General features: G+C 39.7%; 1 protein-coding gene across 1 annotated transcript in view; it reads left to right on the plus strand.

Annotated features, from left to right (window-relative positions):
• Nucleotides 1-14702, plus strand: part of ADAMTS5 (ADAM metallopeptidase with thrombospondin type 1 motif 5) — a 49572-nt gene that overhangs the window by 11194 nt on the left and 23676 nt on the right. Inside the window, exons 2-3 of the mRNA XM_068977678.1 lie at nt 1955-2087; nt 14458-14625. Coding sequence (XP_068833779.1) covers nt 1955-2087; nt 14458-14625 — 301 coding nt within the window. The remainder of the gene's footprint in view (nt 1-1954; nt 2088-14457; nt 14626-14702) is intronic.

Raw genomic sequence — 14702 nt, forward strand, 5'->3', positions numbered from 1 at the left:
GACATGGCGGCCACAGTACAGTTCATCACAGCTGGGATCTCATGTGGAACATAATAAGGATCTGAAAAAGTACTAGGGAAATTGTAGCGTATATCTTTTAAATATTATTCACCTTGGCTGGAGTTCCATGCAGCAAAATAGAGAAGAGTTGGAAGAGTATGTAGACATTAACTAGGCGGCATTGGTTATATAGTAGTAACATCTCCTGTTGGCTTCCTGGAGTCTGTTGCAGTCTTGTTAGCATACAGCATATTAAACATGTGTGACAATGTTCAGTAAGGCAAAAACCCACATAAGATAAACATCTTTTCTCTTCATCCTGGTAGAATAAAAATATTAGCTTATGTCATCAAAATATAAATGAACAAAAAATAAAGGTGTGTGAGGTCTACATTGCATCTGACTATATGTCAGAATTCACCTTCAATTAAGCAAATGTTTGTTGAGTTCCCGTTGAAAGTCAGACATTGTGGTAGTTCAAGACACAAAGATAATAACTGCAATAGAAAGAACAATTTCAATTAGTAAAAAGTCATCTTTCATAGTAATCAGTATTTTATAAAACTCTTCTGCTGTTATTCACTTATGGCTTCTTTGATAGAAATATACACACTCTCAATTCATTTTCATTGAAAACAGGAGTCAAATACAAGAAAAGCTAATGTCCATTAATATTCAAATAACATTTAGTGGAAAGTTTATCATTACAAATCTATATCATACATTTTGGCTTCTATTTTCTCTTTATGCTTCATAATTTAAAATTGTCTTGTTGGTGTCTCTTTCATCTAATTTGACCATCTTAACCATTAGTAATGGGCTTCCCTTGTGGCTCAGCTGGTAAAGAATCCTGCATTGTGGGAGACCTGGGTTGGGAAGATCCTCTGGAGAAAGGAAGGGCTACCCATTCCAGTATTCTGGCCTGGAGACAGTCCATGGGGTCGCAAAGAGTCGGACATGACTGAGCGACTTTCACAACCATTAGTGAGATGTGATCGTGTTCTCCTCTGAGAAACTCCTATAAGCTATACAACTTCTCACCAGACAAATGCATACATTCATTTGTATAAATACAATATATTACAGGGGCTTCCCAGGTGGCACTAGTGGTAAAATTCTGCCTGCCAATTCAGGAGACTCAAAAGACTTGGGTTCAATCCCTCGGTTGGGAAGATCCCCTGGAGGAGGAAATGGTAACCCACTCCAGTATTCTTGTCTGGAAAATTCCATGGACAGGGGAGCCTGGTGGGCTACAGTCCATGGGGCCACAAAGAGGCAGGCATGACTGAGTGACTGAGCACCCACAATATGTTACCTATATTTTCTGAGGATTGATCGGATTGAAAAACACTACATTAAACGCTATGGGAAAGATTGTATACATTTCTGAAACAATCTATGAAATTACCACTGGATTTGGAAATTGAGATGATCTTTTAGGAATTACCCTCATACATTAAAACTTAGTTTCCTATCCAAATGACTGAGAAATTTATATTCTTCCATAAATAGGTGGCAGAATTGCAGTTTTGCCCCTGTGATGGAAAATAAATTATTACGTTTGACTTCTGATACATTTAACATGAATTTAGGTCAGAATATTAAGACTTTCTTAAGCATGACCCTATGTGAAAATGATTCATAACATACGTGCCTACATTTAAAACATGATACAGCTTTGTTAAGACTGTGGCTACTTTTGTACCGGACAAGCCACAGTCCTGGACATCTTTTAAAATGTAATTGAGTCCCATCATCTTTCTGTGTTTCTGGGGCCCGGAGAAGCTTAGCAGAGTCAATGCCATTAGTTTGTCTTTGGACCATTTCCAGAGCTGAGCAGGTGATACCATAAACAAATCCCAGTGTTGACATTTGGAGTGAGCAAGTGGTTCTACAAGGTGGCTCCTTCTGGATGTAAATTGACTTTAATGATTTCTTTCTTTCTCCTGGGCAGGATTTATGTGGGCATCATTCATGTGACACCCTGGGAATGGCAGACGTTGGGACCATATGCTCTCCTGAGCGCAGCTGTGCGGTGATTGAAGACGATGGCCTCCATGCAGCCTTCACCGTGGCTCACGAAATTGGTATGCAGCGTCTTTTCTCTTCCCTGGCCAAATCAAACACTTGTAACAGCTGCAACAGGAACCGGCATACTTGGCAATTAATTCCAGATTTCTCCTGGTTCGGATAACCCTTGGGGATTATATTTGTTTATATTTGCCCTTTTAGGGTTAACTCCTGAGAGGGACGGAAACCAAAGTTAGGCACACGTGGTGGAGACTTCCTTTCTGTTGGTGCCATTTAAAAGTTTAAGAGAAAGTTACTACTGCCACTGTCTTGTAAAGTGTCCACCCAGGACCTGATGAGATAAAATCTGTCACAGTTGACAATGGAATGCAGAGATGTTTGTCTTAGAAATTACTCTGTGGACTCATCCAAGGCAAATCAACTTACACAGAAATTCATCAGGTTTTATTCCACTGTCAGTGATACATCGACTCCTGGCAAAGGTAATCAATAGCTTATGGTCACCATTCCAGTCTTGTTTTTAAGAAGGAAAGCAAATGAAACAAAACCTGTCACCAGGGTTGATTGTAAAGTGTTCCTTACCTGGTGACATTAAGAAATTCATTTCAATCCTGAAACTGGAAATGTTAGACTAAATGTGACAAATATCCCAGCAATTAGGAATATGTGTTTTGTAATCACTGACCGAGGCTACTAGACATATGAGAAGTTAATTCACTATTCAGGATTAGATTTTAGAATTAGATACCTCTGGGCTCAGTTCTTGCCAAAGTACTTTCTGCCTGTGTCCTGTTGGTCTGATGATTTAAACTCTGAGCTTCAGTTTTCATATCTGAAATATAGAAATAATAGTGCCTGTTTCATTGAATTAGTTCAGGGACCAAGTTGGGTAAATTATAGATACCAGCTGTTATTTGTATTCATATACACTTCTGTTTGCTTTTTAATTAACTAATTGATTTACTTTTTAAATGTATCACCTTTTAGCATTGTCTTTTTAGGGACAAAGTATGGTGCAAATTATTGTACCTTTTGCTGTATTTTATTAAACAGATGAAGTTTTCTTAAGCTAACACAGTAATTTTAAAGTAGAAATTAAAACTTTTCTTGCACTTTAGTAGGCAAAGAACATTTCACAATGTGCTGATTTTTGGCCACTATGTTTTCTTTGGGGACTTAACTTCACATCAAAAGTGCAGTTGCATAAGTCCATTTATTAGAGCAGTAAAATAAAAATCAGTAGTTAAATTCCAATTAATATGTATTAATCATGATCTTAATTTTCTTAACTGACACTCTTCTTACCACCTAAGCAAAATAAAAAAAAAAATAATAACATCTTAATGTAATTAACTGTCCAATAGCATCACTGATCACAATCCAATTTAACACTTTGTGAATTGAGCCTCTTTAGCTTCGAGATGGACTCCCAGCTCCATCTTCATGTTCTCAGTTTTATCTCAGGCAAGAGATTCAGACAACGAGTCCCCGTTTTTTCTCTAGAAGGTAGACCAATAATGAATGAGACGGCTCTCTGGTGACTGCACTGCTGTTGCTGCTGCTAAGTCGCTGGAAGACCTCATATGGCTGCAAATATTTTTAAAACACAGCTGCCATTTGAACTTCAGGACTGGGATTGTGCCTTCACCTATGTCTCACTCTTGCCTATTAAACTGATTGATAAAAATACAGCCTAACATCAGTCTTTCATCAATATTTATTACATATATATTTATGTGCACAAGTGAGTAAGTGGGAGAAACACAAGAGCCACTCAAGGCAATATTCTGATTTTTCAGCAAAGCTAGGAAGAATAAATTCAAATGCTCAAAAGCATTGTAATTACCCAGAGATGATTTTAAAAGTACACCTGTATTTAATCACCATTATTCGGAATTGGAGAAGTTCCATAAGGAAAGTTCTAAGCCCTGGCAGGCAGATGCTGGTTAAGGAATGATGAGGGATAAGCAACAAAGTGGAATTGTGGCATCAACCACCATAAGCCCTAATACTGACCTTCTAAAAAAGAGAGTTCAGATTCCATGAAGGATGGGCTTTCTTCCTTCAATCCTCTTGTTGTTGTTGTTCAGTTGCTAAGTTGTGTCCAACTCTTTGGACCCCATGAACTGCAGCACGCCAGGCTTCCATGTCCTTTAGTATCTTCCAGAGTTTGCACAAACTCATGTCCACTGAGGCAGTGTTGCCATCCAGCCATCTCGTCCTCTATCACCCCTTCGCCTCTTGCCTCCAATCTTTCCCAGCATCGGGATCTTTTCCAATGAGTCAGCTCTTTGCATCAGGTGGTCAAAGTATTGGAATTTCAGCTTCAGCGTCAGTCCTTCCAATGAATAATCAGGGTTGATTTCCTTTCAGATTGACTGGTTAGATCTCCTTGCTGTCCAAGGGCCTCTCAAAATTCTTCTCCAGCACCACAGTTCGAAAGCATCAATTCTTTGGCGCTCAGCCTTCTTTATGGTCCAACTAGTGATCTATTTTCACACACTGACAGCATCTGGGAGGTTTCTTTGTAAGGGAACCACAGTGGCAGTAAATGCAGCTTCTTTGAAGTTTCATGGACCCTCAGAGCAACTGAATTGGAATGAAGAAACTTCTCGCACCACTTTTCTCAGCCCTCCTGAGTTCCTACACCAAGGAATTACACGGGCAGATACAGCAGAGAGGTAGGAAGCCAGATGCTAATGAGAACAGGTGTTTTATTAAAACTGTTTACGTACAATAAGAACATTTCTTTCCTTAAGGGGACATGGTTCTACAAGAGAATAATGTGGGAGAAATGTGGGTTTCTCTGCAAAAAAAATCACACCTAAATCTTTGCTGTCTGACTACACTCCATGTTCCTTTTAATTTCTTGATTGGACCATTTCTATGTACTTCTTTAGAATTCTCTGTAATTTATTCTCCAATAAAACAGTGCCTACTTCATTTCTCTTTATGTGTCACATATGGCCTAATCTGAGAAATGTAAGGTCTGAGGATAGGGGAATATGGGTTTAATTTCCCTTTCATAAGGAATCTGGCTTTCATTCATTTTGTTTTCTAATTGCTTTATTATTCTTTAATTTCACTTTTCACCTAAATATTGCGAACACGTGTTATAAAGTATGAGCCTTAAAAATTGTAGCAAAGATAACCTTACAAAATGTTTCCTAATCATCTGTATACAATTACAGAGCTTTGCCTTTGCAGCCAGTGTGCTCTTGGGTCATGGAGTTCCCTGTTCTCTTTCCAGCGCTTTATTTTTAGGTTGTTGTTTTTAGCCATCAGCCTGAGTTTACTGTGCTCTGGATTCTAATTCTACTCTGTTCCTCTATGTAATGTCCTCCCTTTTTACTAGGCATTTACTACTTTCCAGGTCTGGAGGTTATATCCAGGCTACACATGGTGATAAAGAGCTGCTGTGAAACCTCAGTTCTGCCAGTGTTTTGAATTTGCTTGAGTCTATTCCAAAATGAACAGTTTGCTTCGTGTGTATGGTAAATATGTTTCTGTGCACAATACATAAGCTGTGGAGAAAATTTCCAGGATATTCCCATGATTTTTCTACTTTATTTCATCTATCAGCAATGAAAGGTATAATTAAGAATCAGTTCAGTTCAGTCACTCAGTTGTGTCCACTTCTTTGTGACCCCATAGACTGCAGCATGCCAGGCCTCCCTGTCCATCACCAACTTCCAGAGCTTGCTCAAATTGATGTTCATCACGTCGGTGATGCCATACAACCATCTCATCTTCTGTCATCCCCTTCTCCTCCTCCCGTCAATCTTGCCCAGCATCAGGGTCTTTTCCAATGAATCAGTTAGTTCTTTACATCAGGCGGCCAAAGTATTGGAGCTGTAGCTTCAGCATCAGTCCTTCCAGTGAATAATCAGGACCAATTTCCTTTAGAATTCACTGGCTTGATCTCCTTGCAGGCCAAGGGACTTGCAAGAGTCTTCTCCAGCACCACAGTTCAAAAGCATCAATTCGTCAGCACTCAGCTTTCTTTGTGGTCCAACTCTCACATCCCCACATGACTACTGGAAAAACCATAGCTTTGACTAGATGGACCTTTGTTGGCAAAGTAATGTCTCTGGTTTTTAATATGCTCTCTAGGTTGGTCATAGTTTTTCTTCCAAGGAGCAAGTGTCATTTAATTTCATGACTTCAGTCACCATCTGCAATGATTTTGGAGCCCAAGAAAATAGTCTGTCACAGTTTCCACTGTTTTCCCATCTATTTGCCAAGAAGTGATGGGACTGGATGCCACTATCTTAGTTTTTTGAATGTTGAGTTTTAAGCCAGCTTTTTCACTCTCCTCTTTCATCAAGAGGCTTTTTAGTTCCTCTTTACTTTCTGCTATAAGAGTGGTGTCATCTGCATACCTGAGGTTATTGATGTTTCTCCCAGCAATCTTGATTCCAGCTTGTGCTTCATCCAGCCTGGCATTTCACATGATATACTCTGCATGTAAGTTCACTTTTATTAACTGGTTTAGCTTCTCATGGTATTCTCTAGTCACTTCCTATTTCTATACAATAAGGGTTTAAAACACAGTCTTGAGAGTTGAACATAACATTTTTTGTTCTTTTTTAATAATTTATTTACTTGGGTCTTAGTTTCTTGGTGCAGGATCTTTCATCAGGGTCCACAGGCTATGAAGTGTGCAGGCTCAGTAGCTCTGCAGACATGTAGGATCACAGTTTCCCAGACCAGGGATCCAACCCACATCCCTTGCATTGTAATGTGGATTCTTTAACCACTGGGTAATCAGCAAAGTCCCCCAAAGGTTTTTGTTGTTGTTGTTGTTTTTTTACTCACTTTTACTTGCTCTTTCACTCAGTCCACTGAAACATGTCCCTACATTGAAAATTATCATGTAAGACAGAGGCAAGCCTTAAGTCTTTATCTTGTACTTTTTCTGTCCATGTTGTTAAAGTCATAATGAAGTGACTTAAATGAACAGTCCTGAGAAGTGAGGCTTCTTGTGCCACGTGTGAATGGGAATACTTCTCTTTTCCTGCTTTCCAGTTCCTTCCTAACAGAAAGCTAGATTTTGGAGACACAGTCCACTGGCGTCAATACAGCTTCCTGGAAAATAGATTTTGATGCATCTTGACACTGCCTAGGCAGTAAAGAATTGCCTTACTGCCTGCCTTCTTGCCATCTTATAGCAAGGTCAACATCGAGTAAAGTGTTAGGATCTTTGAGAAAGTTTTTTAAACTATCAAGAGCATGGTTCCCATCCCTGGACTATGAGTGGAGGTAAGAATGTGACTATAGTGTTTTACAATCCAAATGTGAGCTGTAGCAAGTTTCAAGTGAATGTAAGTTTACATTTAGAGTTTATGTTTTTAACTTGTCAAACTTTTATTATGGGCTTGTAATAATGATTTCACCTGCTGCACACATGGTTCTCCAACATAATAATTTTATTGATGTTGGGCCAGCCTCTAATGTGCTAGGGGAGCCATCTGATTTTATTTAGACTCATGAAATCTGTAGTTTGCAAACAGGCTGAAGCTCTGCCTTAGAGTGGTTAATTATAAAATGTGCTAAGTGAATCTCTCCATCATGAAAGACTCCAAAAATGCTTCCTAAGCTAAAATCAGGCCCAAAAAGAGTCAGGGCCAGATAGTCAGCTGGAAACTTAGGAAGCGGTGGAAACACAACAGTATGGCTGCCTGTGTTTTGCTGAGGTCTGAGCGAGTGCTCTGGTTCTGCTGATCTGCGTGTGACTCTGCCCCCGCCATCGATTAGATTAAATGAGGCCATGTTTTGAAAGGCTGCAGAGGCCCTGGAAACACCACAGACCAAAGCCAAGTACACAGAATCAGATGTCAGGACCGGCTGTGAGATGTGAGGTGAAAGGAAGCCAGGATTAAACTTGGTATTTACCCTCAAAACCCATAGCTTTAATCAACATGAACTGAGCTTTTTTTTTTCTGTCCGGTTTGGAGCAGTGCCATACTGTGTCTTTCTTGGCCCCTAGATGAAAGGTGGGAATAGGTCTTTGCTCCATGTCCAGAAGCAGCATTGAAAGATGTAGTTTTAGTATCAGTTGTTTTGTTTTGAAATCAAATCCCAATTCATATTTCTCTAGGGAAAGCCTATGGGTTGTCTGCCATGGGTATGGAAAGCCAACAAGTTGAAGGTAATATAAAATAAATATATCACACACAATGTGTAATTTTTTTTTTTCCTTCTTAGGATTAGAAAATTTCCCCTTGTCTCCCAAATTGAGTGTCTGATTATCAGACATTAATAATCTAGTGTCTACTAATCAGACACTAGTAATCTATCATCTGGTAATCAGAATTTATCAAAAACTACATAAGATTAAACTACTCATAAGTTAAAATTGTAACAAACCCAAGATATCAGTGAGAACAATAAAGTTCAGTAACAATCACTGGGCCTTTATATTTCTCAGGCACATTTTCTAAGCACTTTGCAACTTTTATATCCTTAAAGCCTCACAAAATCCCATGAGGTGAGTACTATTAATGAGTCACCCAAGAAAGGAGGATGCTGACACACAGAGAAGTCTCTAAACTGATCTAAGGTCAACAACTAGGTATACTGCTTGGGGAAAAGTTAAATCCAGTTTATCTGGCTCCAGAGCCCAAAATTTAGACGCTATGCTAGAATGGCTTGTTAGGGTCCCTTTTGAAAGATAGTCTTGAATTTGAATCAGAAGGATATTGACACAGCTATTTATAAGGTGAAAAAAATTTATTTTCTTCCTTCTAAATTACATCACTGATATAACATTTAGCATTTGTGTTTAGGGCTTCCCTAGTGGCTTAGATGGTAAAGAATCTGCCTGCCAATGCCGGAGACCCAGGTTCAATCCCTGAGTCAGGAAGACCCCCTGGAGAAGGGAATAGCTACCCAGTCCAGTATTCTTGCCTGGAGAATTCCATGGACAGAGAACCTTGGCAGGCTACAATCCATGGGATCACAAAGAGTTAGACAGGTCTGGGTAACTAACACAAATGTTTTTAAATGGGAGTTTAAGAGTTTTATCACTTCTCTTAAGGATTTGCATTTGAATAGATGTGTAGGATCCAATTACTGGGGCTCCTGGTTTCCTTCACCAGGATTCTAGGTCCTGATGCCCTGTGAGTTTTTGACTCCCTTTCCAACCCCTGCCAAGACCTTCCTGAACCTTAATAATTCCAGCTGGAAAATTAGGTAAAAATAAAAACATGACCTCATTAAGAAACAGATGCTTCATGAGCAAGGCTTTCTTAAGTAAACACATGACAGAGCTTTTTTGTGACATTTTTTTAGGATGTGATGCTGTGGCCCCTTGCCTATTGGCCGGTTTGGGGTCAGGACACAAGAGCTTGAAGTTCTGTTTAATTTACAGACCAAACAACCCGATTTCCTTCCTGAGGTTAATACTATAAATCAGCCCTGGTTGTACAGTAATACCTGAGTTGAATAAGAAGCTAAACCAGCATTTTCCTGTAATGTGTCTTCACCAGGGTGTCCCTTATTTTGGATTTTCTGACACCGAATTCATGCGTGAATTTAAGGAGGCAAGATGCTATTTAAAATCTACATTGTAAATATCCAAGATGAAATTGATTTAATGAAATTCTGCCTATGTACCAATTTTAAAAGATGATTGTTGTCCAAAAAAAATTGCCAGGTGACTAATAGTTTGCTGTTTCTGAACTAACACTTATAACTCAGACTCTTACCCTACAGACGTTGCTTTGACATAATTTACCCGAAACTCATTTCCTCTACATAATTCAAATAAACTCTTCCCTGAGGTTACTTTGTATGATGGGCACTCATTAGCAGGACTGTCATGTTTATGACATGGTTTAATATCTGTTAAGAATAGGTGGGTATTTTCTACAGAAGCCCTTATAATTTACACCTGGATTTTTACTAATGATTTCAAACATCAAGATACAGTTGTAAGGGCTGCATCACTTGGGAAAATAATGAATTGGACCCCCACATCACTGTAAATTTCACTCTGACTTCTGTAATACTTTTTTAAGAAATTTAGTGTATGAATGCCATTAACAAACTCACCCACTGCCTAAGTGTTTGGTCTGTAACTGTGTCGGGATTTTACGTGAGAAGTGGCTCCCAATTACATCACTCAAGAATTAAAGATTCACAAAGAAAGATAGCATTGTAAATAGGGTGCTTAACTTAGTTAAGGCAAACAAACCGCTCTTCAATCTTTTGCACGTCTACTGATTACAAATGGTTCCATATGCAAATGCTAATGCTTCCCTGAAGCAAGACTTTGGAACCTCTCCTTTAAACCCAGATCTTGAATTGTGGTCCTTAATCCATATCAGCCTTGCCCCCTCACTAGGATTTTTCACATCCTGTTTTAGTAAAGGAGCTTGGTAGAACTTCCTCAAATCTCTTCCCTTACCTTTCAAAACTGCCTTGAATCTTGAATTCACTCTTTTCCCATACTTGGCCTAGAGAAAGAAGTATCTATGTCTTTCTAAGGGAAAGAACTGCCTTTCTCTGTGACTTTCTGGATCCTATCTCCCGGACTCCTCCTCGATCTTGTGCTAAGTCACTTCAGTTGTGTCCAACTCTGTGAGACTCTATGGACTGTAGCCTGCCAGGCTCCTCCATCCATGGATTTTCCCAAGCAAGATTACTGGAGTGGGTTGCCGTTTCCTATTCCAGAGGATCTTCCTGATGCAGGGATTGAACGTGCGTCTCTTCTATTTCCTGCATTGACCAGCAGGTTCTTTACCACCAGCTCCACCTGGAAGCCCACCCTTCATCTAACTCTGGTTTGCATTGCTCAAAAAACTCATCATAAAAAATCCTTTTGATGAAAACAGTACATTATTTTAGGAGATGTCAACATTTTCTCTGACACTGTTTTATCCTCTGGGGCACATGTGTTTAAATCTCAGCTTCACTAATCCTGCTCAAGGCTGCTTGTGGGAGAAGCGATTAATCTCTAATCCATGCCTGTCATTTTGCACATCTCATTGGATGATTTAGGAACAGATTCTCGCTGGAAAAGGCCATCGGTGACATCATGATAAATTCTGGTCAAGCCCTTCACAACATCTACTTAAAATGTGTTGTTGTCGGTTGCGACAGAACATTCGAAATTTCCTAGGTTCCAGGCTTTTCTCTGTTAAAAAGCATGTGGTTTCTAATGTGAGCGTCCCTTGAAAATAACTTATGCTTTTATTTGTATCTTGGCACTCTAGGGCTCAAAGACACAGGGTGATTTCAGGCTGACGTTAGGTGTCCTAGCTTAATGATGAGGGGAATCACATTTGAGAATGCCATTTCTTTGGCTGTCCGCAGACTTTAGTATGCCTGTCACATCTCTCCTGAAGACTGTCCAGACATCCCGCACATTGTTCTTCCATTTCAATCCCTCTCCAGCTTCTGAAGGGAAGTCACGTGGGTCTCTCTCGCTGTGCTCTGGATCCAGCTCCTGTGGCACTGGCTGCCTGTTTCTCTGGGTGCTGAAACAGTCTTCACATCGCCCGTGATTCTCCTTGTCCTGGGGAGAGCATTCCTCTCCTAGCCAGCTGACAGGCTTTCTTCACAGAGAACAGAACATTCATCCTCGCTCCAAGGAATCTGTCTCTCTCAGTTGACCCGCAAGCAGTCCCTTTCTGACTGACTCTGGGAGATCTTATAAAATTCACTTCTCCATTCAGCTCTTGCCAAAGTGGACCTCCGATTTGTTCATGTCCAGAGTAGCTGTCTTTTCTAATGACCGTATACCTGTGTCTTCAGCAACAAGTTATCACATGGATAAATTAGCAATTCAGAGGCCAAAGAGTCTGCCAAAAGATTTATTTAAAAAGACCAGAGCTTCTTAAAATAAATTGCTTTGCTTTCATAATTGATATTTAGCACATATGCATCACCATTATGTATAAAAGAAAAAAATAGAGGTAGTTTCCTCAGCCCTTCAAAGTGAATTTGGTGTCTACCATGTGGCTTGTATTTAAATGAAATATCTAAAGTATAGCATCCAGATGAAGTGAGTATCTCTTGAGGCAATAATACCCATAGATATGAATAGTATTTGGAGGAAAAGACTATTATTCCATTGAAAGTGCTAGTCACTTAGTCGTGTCTAACTCTTTGTGACCTAATGGACTGTAGTCCACCAGGCTCATCTGTTCATGAAACTTCCAGGCAAAAATACAGGAGTGAGGTAGCCATTCCCTTCTCCGGGGGATCTTCCCAACCCAGGGATCCGATCCGGGTCTCCTGCACTGCGGGCAAATTCTTTACTGTCTAAGCCACCATTTCTCCATTAAATAAATATAAATGTCTTATGAAATAGAGTGAAAAAATCACATTTTTTGAAGTATAAAACCTAGATTCATAATACAGAGTTTCCCTTGGGCCACTTTCTCTACTATGCCGGGGGGAAAAACTCAAGTGTGAAACCTCCACACTAATCCCACAATGTTCACTGATAAACTTTTCTACATTCTCAACAAGTATTTGATGTACTAAGTAACTTTTAGCAGTTTTGAATAGGATGTGAATGAAAGGTACTATTTTTCTGTGGGTGCAGTGAAACTCAACATACCACCCAAAACTTGGATGAGCTCCTGCCAATCTTCTTTTGCATATTATTTGGAAGATATTTTATGAACTACACTGTGAGTTTATGCTGCTGACCAAATAGAACGTGAGTGGTGGTAAGAGGGTTTCCCGCAGAGAACTAACTAGCTGAGTAAATGCTATTGAAGTAAATAACTGTATAAATAGCATCAAAATGCAAAGCTTAGAAGGTCACTGAGCCCTGGCCACTTAATTTCAACCACAACAGCAACCAGCTGCTCAGTGGACAATTTTATTATGAGGTGTTAGTGATTTAACAAGTTGGCCCCAAGTAGTTGGAATTTGGCGTAAAAAATTTCATCTCTGTTGGGTTTTACTGCTGCACACTGGACTTTTTCTTGGCAGAATGGCCAAAGTTCCTGCCTTTGGTATTCAGGAACCCAAGGAGAATGCAGTAATCACTTTTCTATGGTATTTTCCACTTTTTTTCTTTTTCTCTTCTTTTTTTTTTTTTGGTGGTTTGTGTAGGGTTTTAAAAAGCTTTGCAAAAAACACTACTAGAATGTCTTGTTTACTATTTAGAATCTCTCCAATCTGAATTTTACCACTGAAGTATATGCACCACCATGTGTAAACTAGATAGCTAGTGGGAAGTTGTTGTATAACTACAGGGAACTCAGGCTGGTGCTCTGTGATGACCTAGAGGAGTGAGACAGGAGGGTGGGAGGGAGGCTCAAGAGGGAGTGGATATATGTGTACTTATAGCTGATTCACATTGCTGTATGGCGGAAACCAACAGATTGTAAAGCAATTATCCCCCAATTAAAAAAACAAAAACTAAAAAAACCCACAGTATTTTAAATGTATTGTAGAATGTATTATACGTTTAGACTATGTGAAAAATTAATCCTGTGTAATACAAAAATCTAGTCACATTGTAAGAATGGGCTTACGTACTCTGTGGAATAATACCTAGGATGGTAGAACGGGAGCACCAGTGTGCGGTCACAGAGAGTGTGTTTGGTAAACTTAAGCACAAACACCACCTGAGTGGTTTTAGACAGTCACTTCCCTTCTTAGCATTTGTTTTCTCTCCAAGGGCTAACACTTGGTGAGAGTCATATTGGTGCTTTAGACATTTCTTAAATGCAAATGGGTATATCCTCAAGATATACCATTTCCTTGCGGAACTAGCGAACATTCACAACTCACTGAATAACTGAAAGAAATGAAAGAGTGAAGCAAGCTAACATTTGCATGAAACCAGGAAGTTACTAAGTTCACTTCTTTCTTTTCTCTTCTAGTCATCTCTTATTTGGCTACCTATTTATGTGGCCAAGAAAATGAAAGTTCCTGACCTTCAAATACCATGTATTAAGTGTTTGTAACTTGCAGAACATTGAGTTAAATATAGATTTTCCAGCAGTGGCTGGTGGAGAGTGGGGGGGGGGGGGTGGGTAGGGAATGCTCTCTGATCTCATGGGGCTTATAGTTGAGCACAGAAGATGGAAAATTAACAAGCATTCAAAATAATATGTTGTGAGGACTATGACATAATCCCACAGTTGCCTTGCAAATTCTAGATTCTGAATAAGGTCTGTTTCTACATATTCTTGAGCATGTGTGATCCAGATGGATTATGGGAACATCTCGTCTTGTGTAATTTTTCAGTTTTCCCCAGGATATTCACCAAAAGTGACCGCTCTGATGACATGCAGCTTTAATTTCCCTAGGGGGAGTCCAGTCTCTGTGTGAAAAAGCAGTTAAAATGAACTCATGTACAATTGGGAAGAGAAGAGTCAAGTGCTAGTTTAATTGCCACAGAAAAGTAGATGTGCAAAAATCACTCATTATTTGCATTTCATCTATCCTGTCTTTTAGGACATCTGCTTGGCCTCTCCCATGACGATTCCAAATTCTGTGAAGAAAATTTCGGCTCCACGGAAGATAAGCGCTTAATGTCTTCCATCCTAACCAGCATTGACGCATCCAAACCCTGGTCCAAATGCACCTCAGCCACCATCACAGAATTTCTGGATGATGGCCACGGTAGGTACAGTTCCACAGGCTCAGAAACAACACCTCATTGTATCCTCCTGGTGTTCACCTTGCCCTCCAAGACAATG

The sequence above is a fragment of the Capricornis sumatraensis genome, chromosome 1 (assembly GCF_032405125.1).
Source record: "Capricornis sumatraensis isolate serow.1 chromosome 1, serow.2, whole genome shotgun sequence".
Taxonomy (NCBI): Eukaryota; Metazoa; Chordata; class Mammalia; order Artiodactyla; family Bovidae; genus Capricornis; species Capricornis sumatraensis.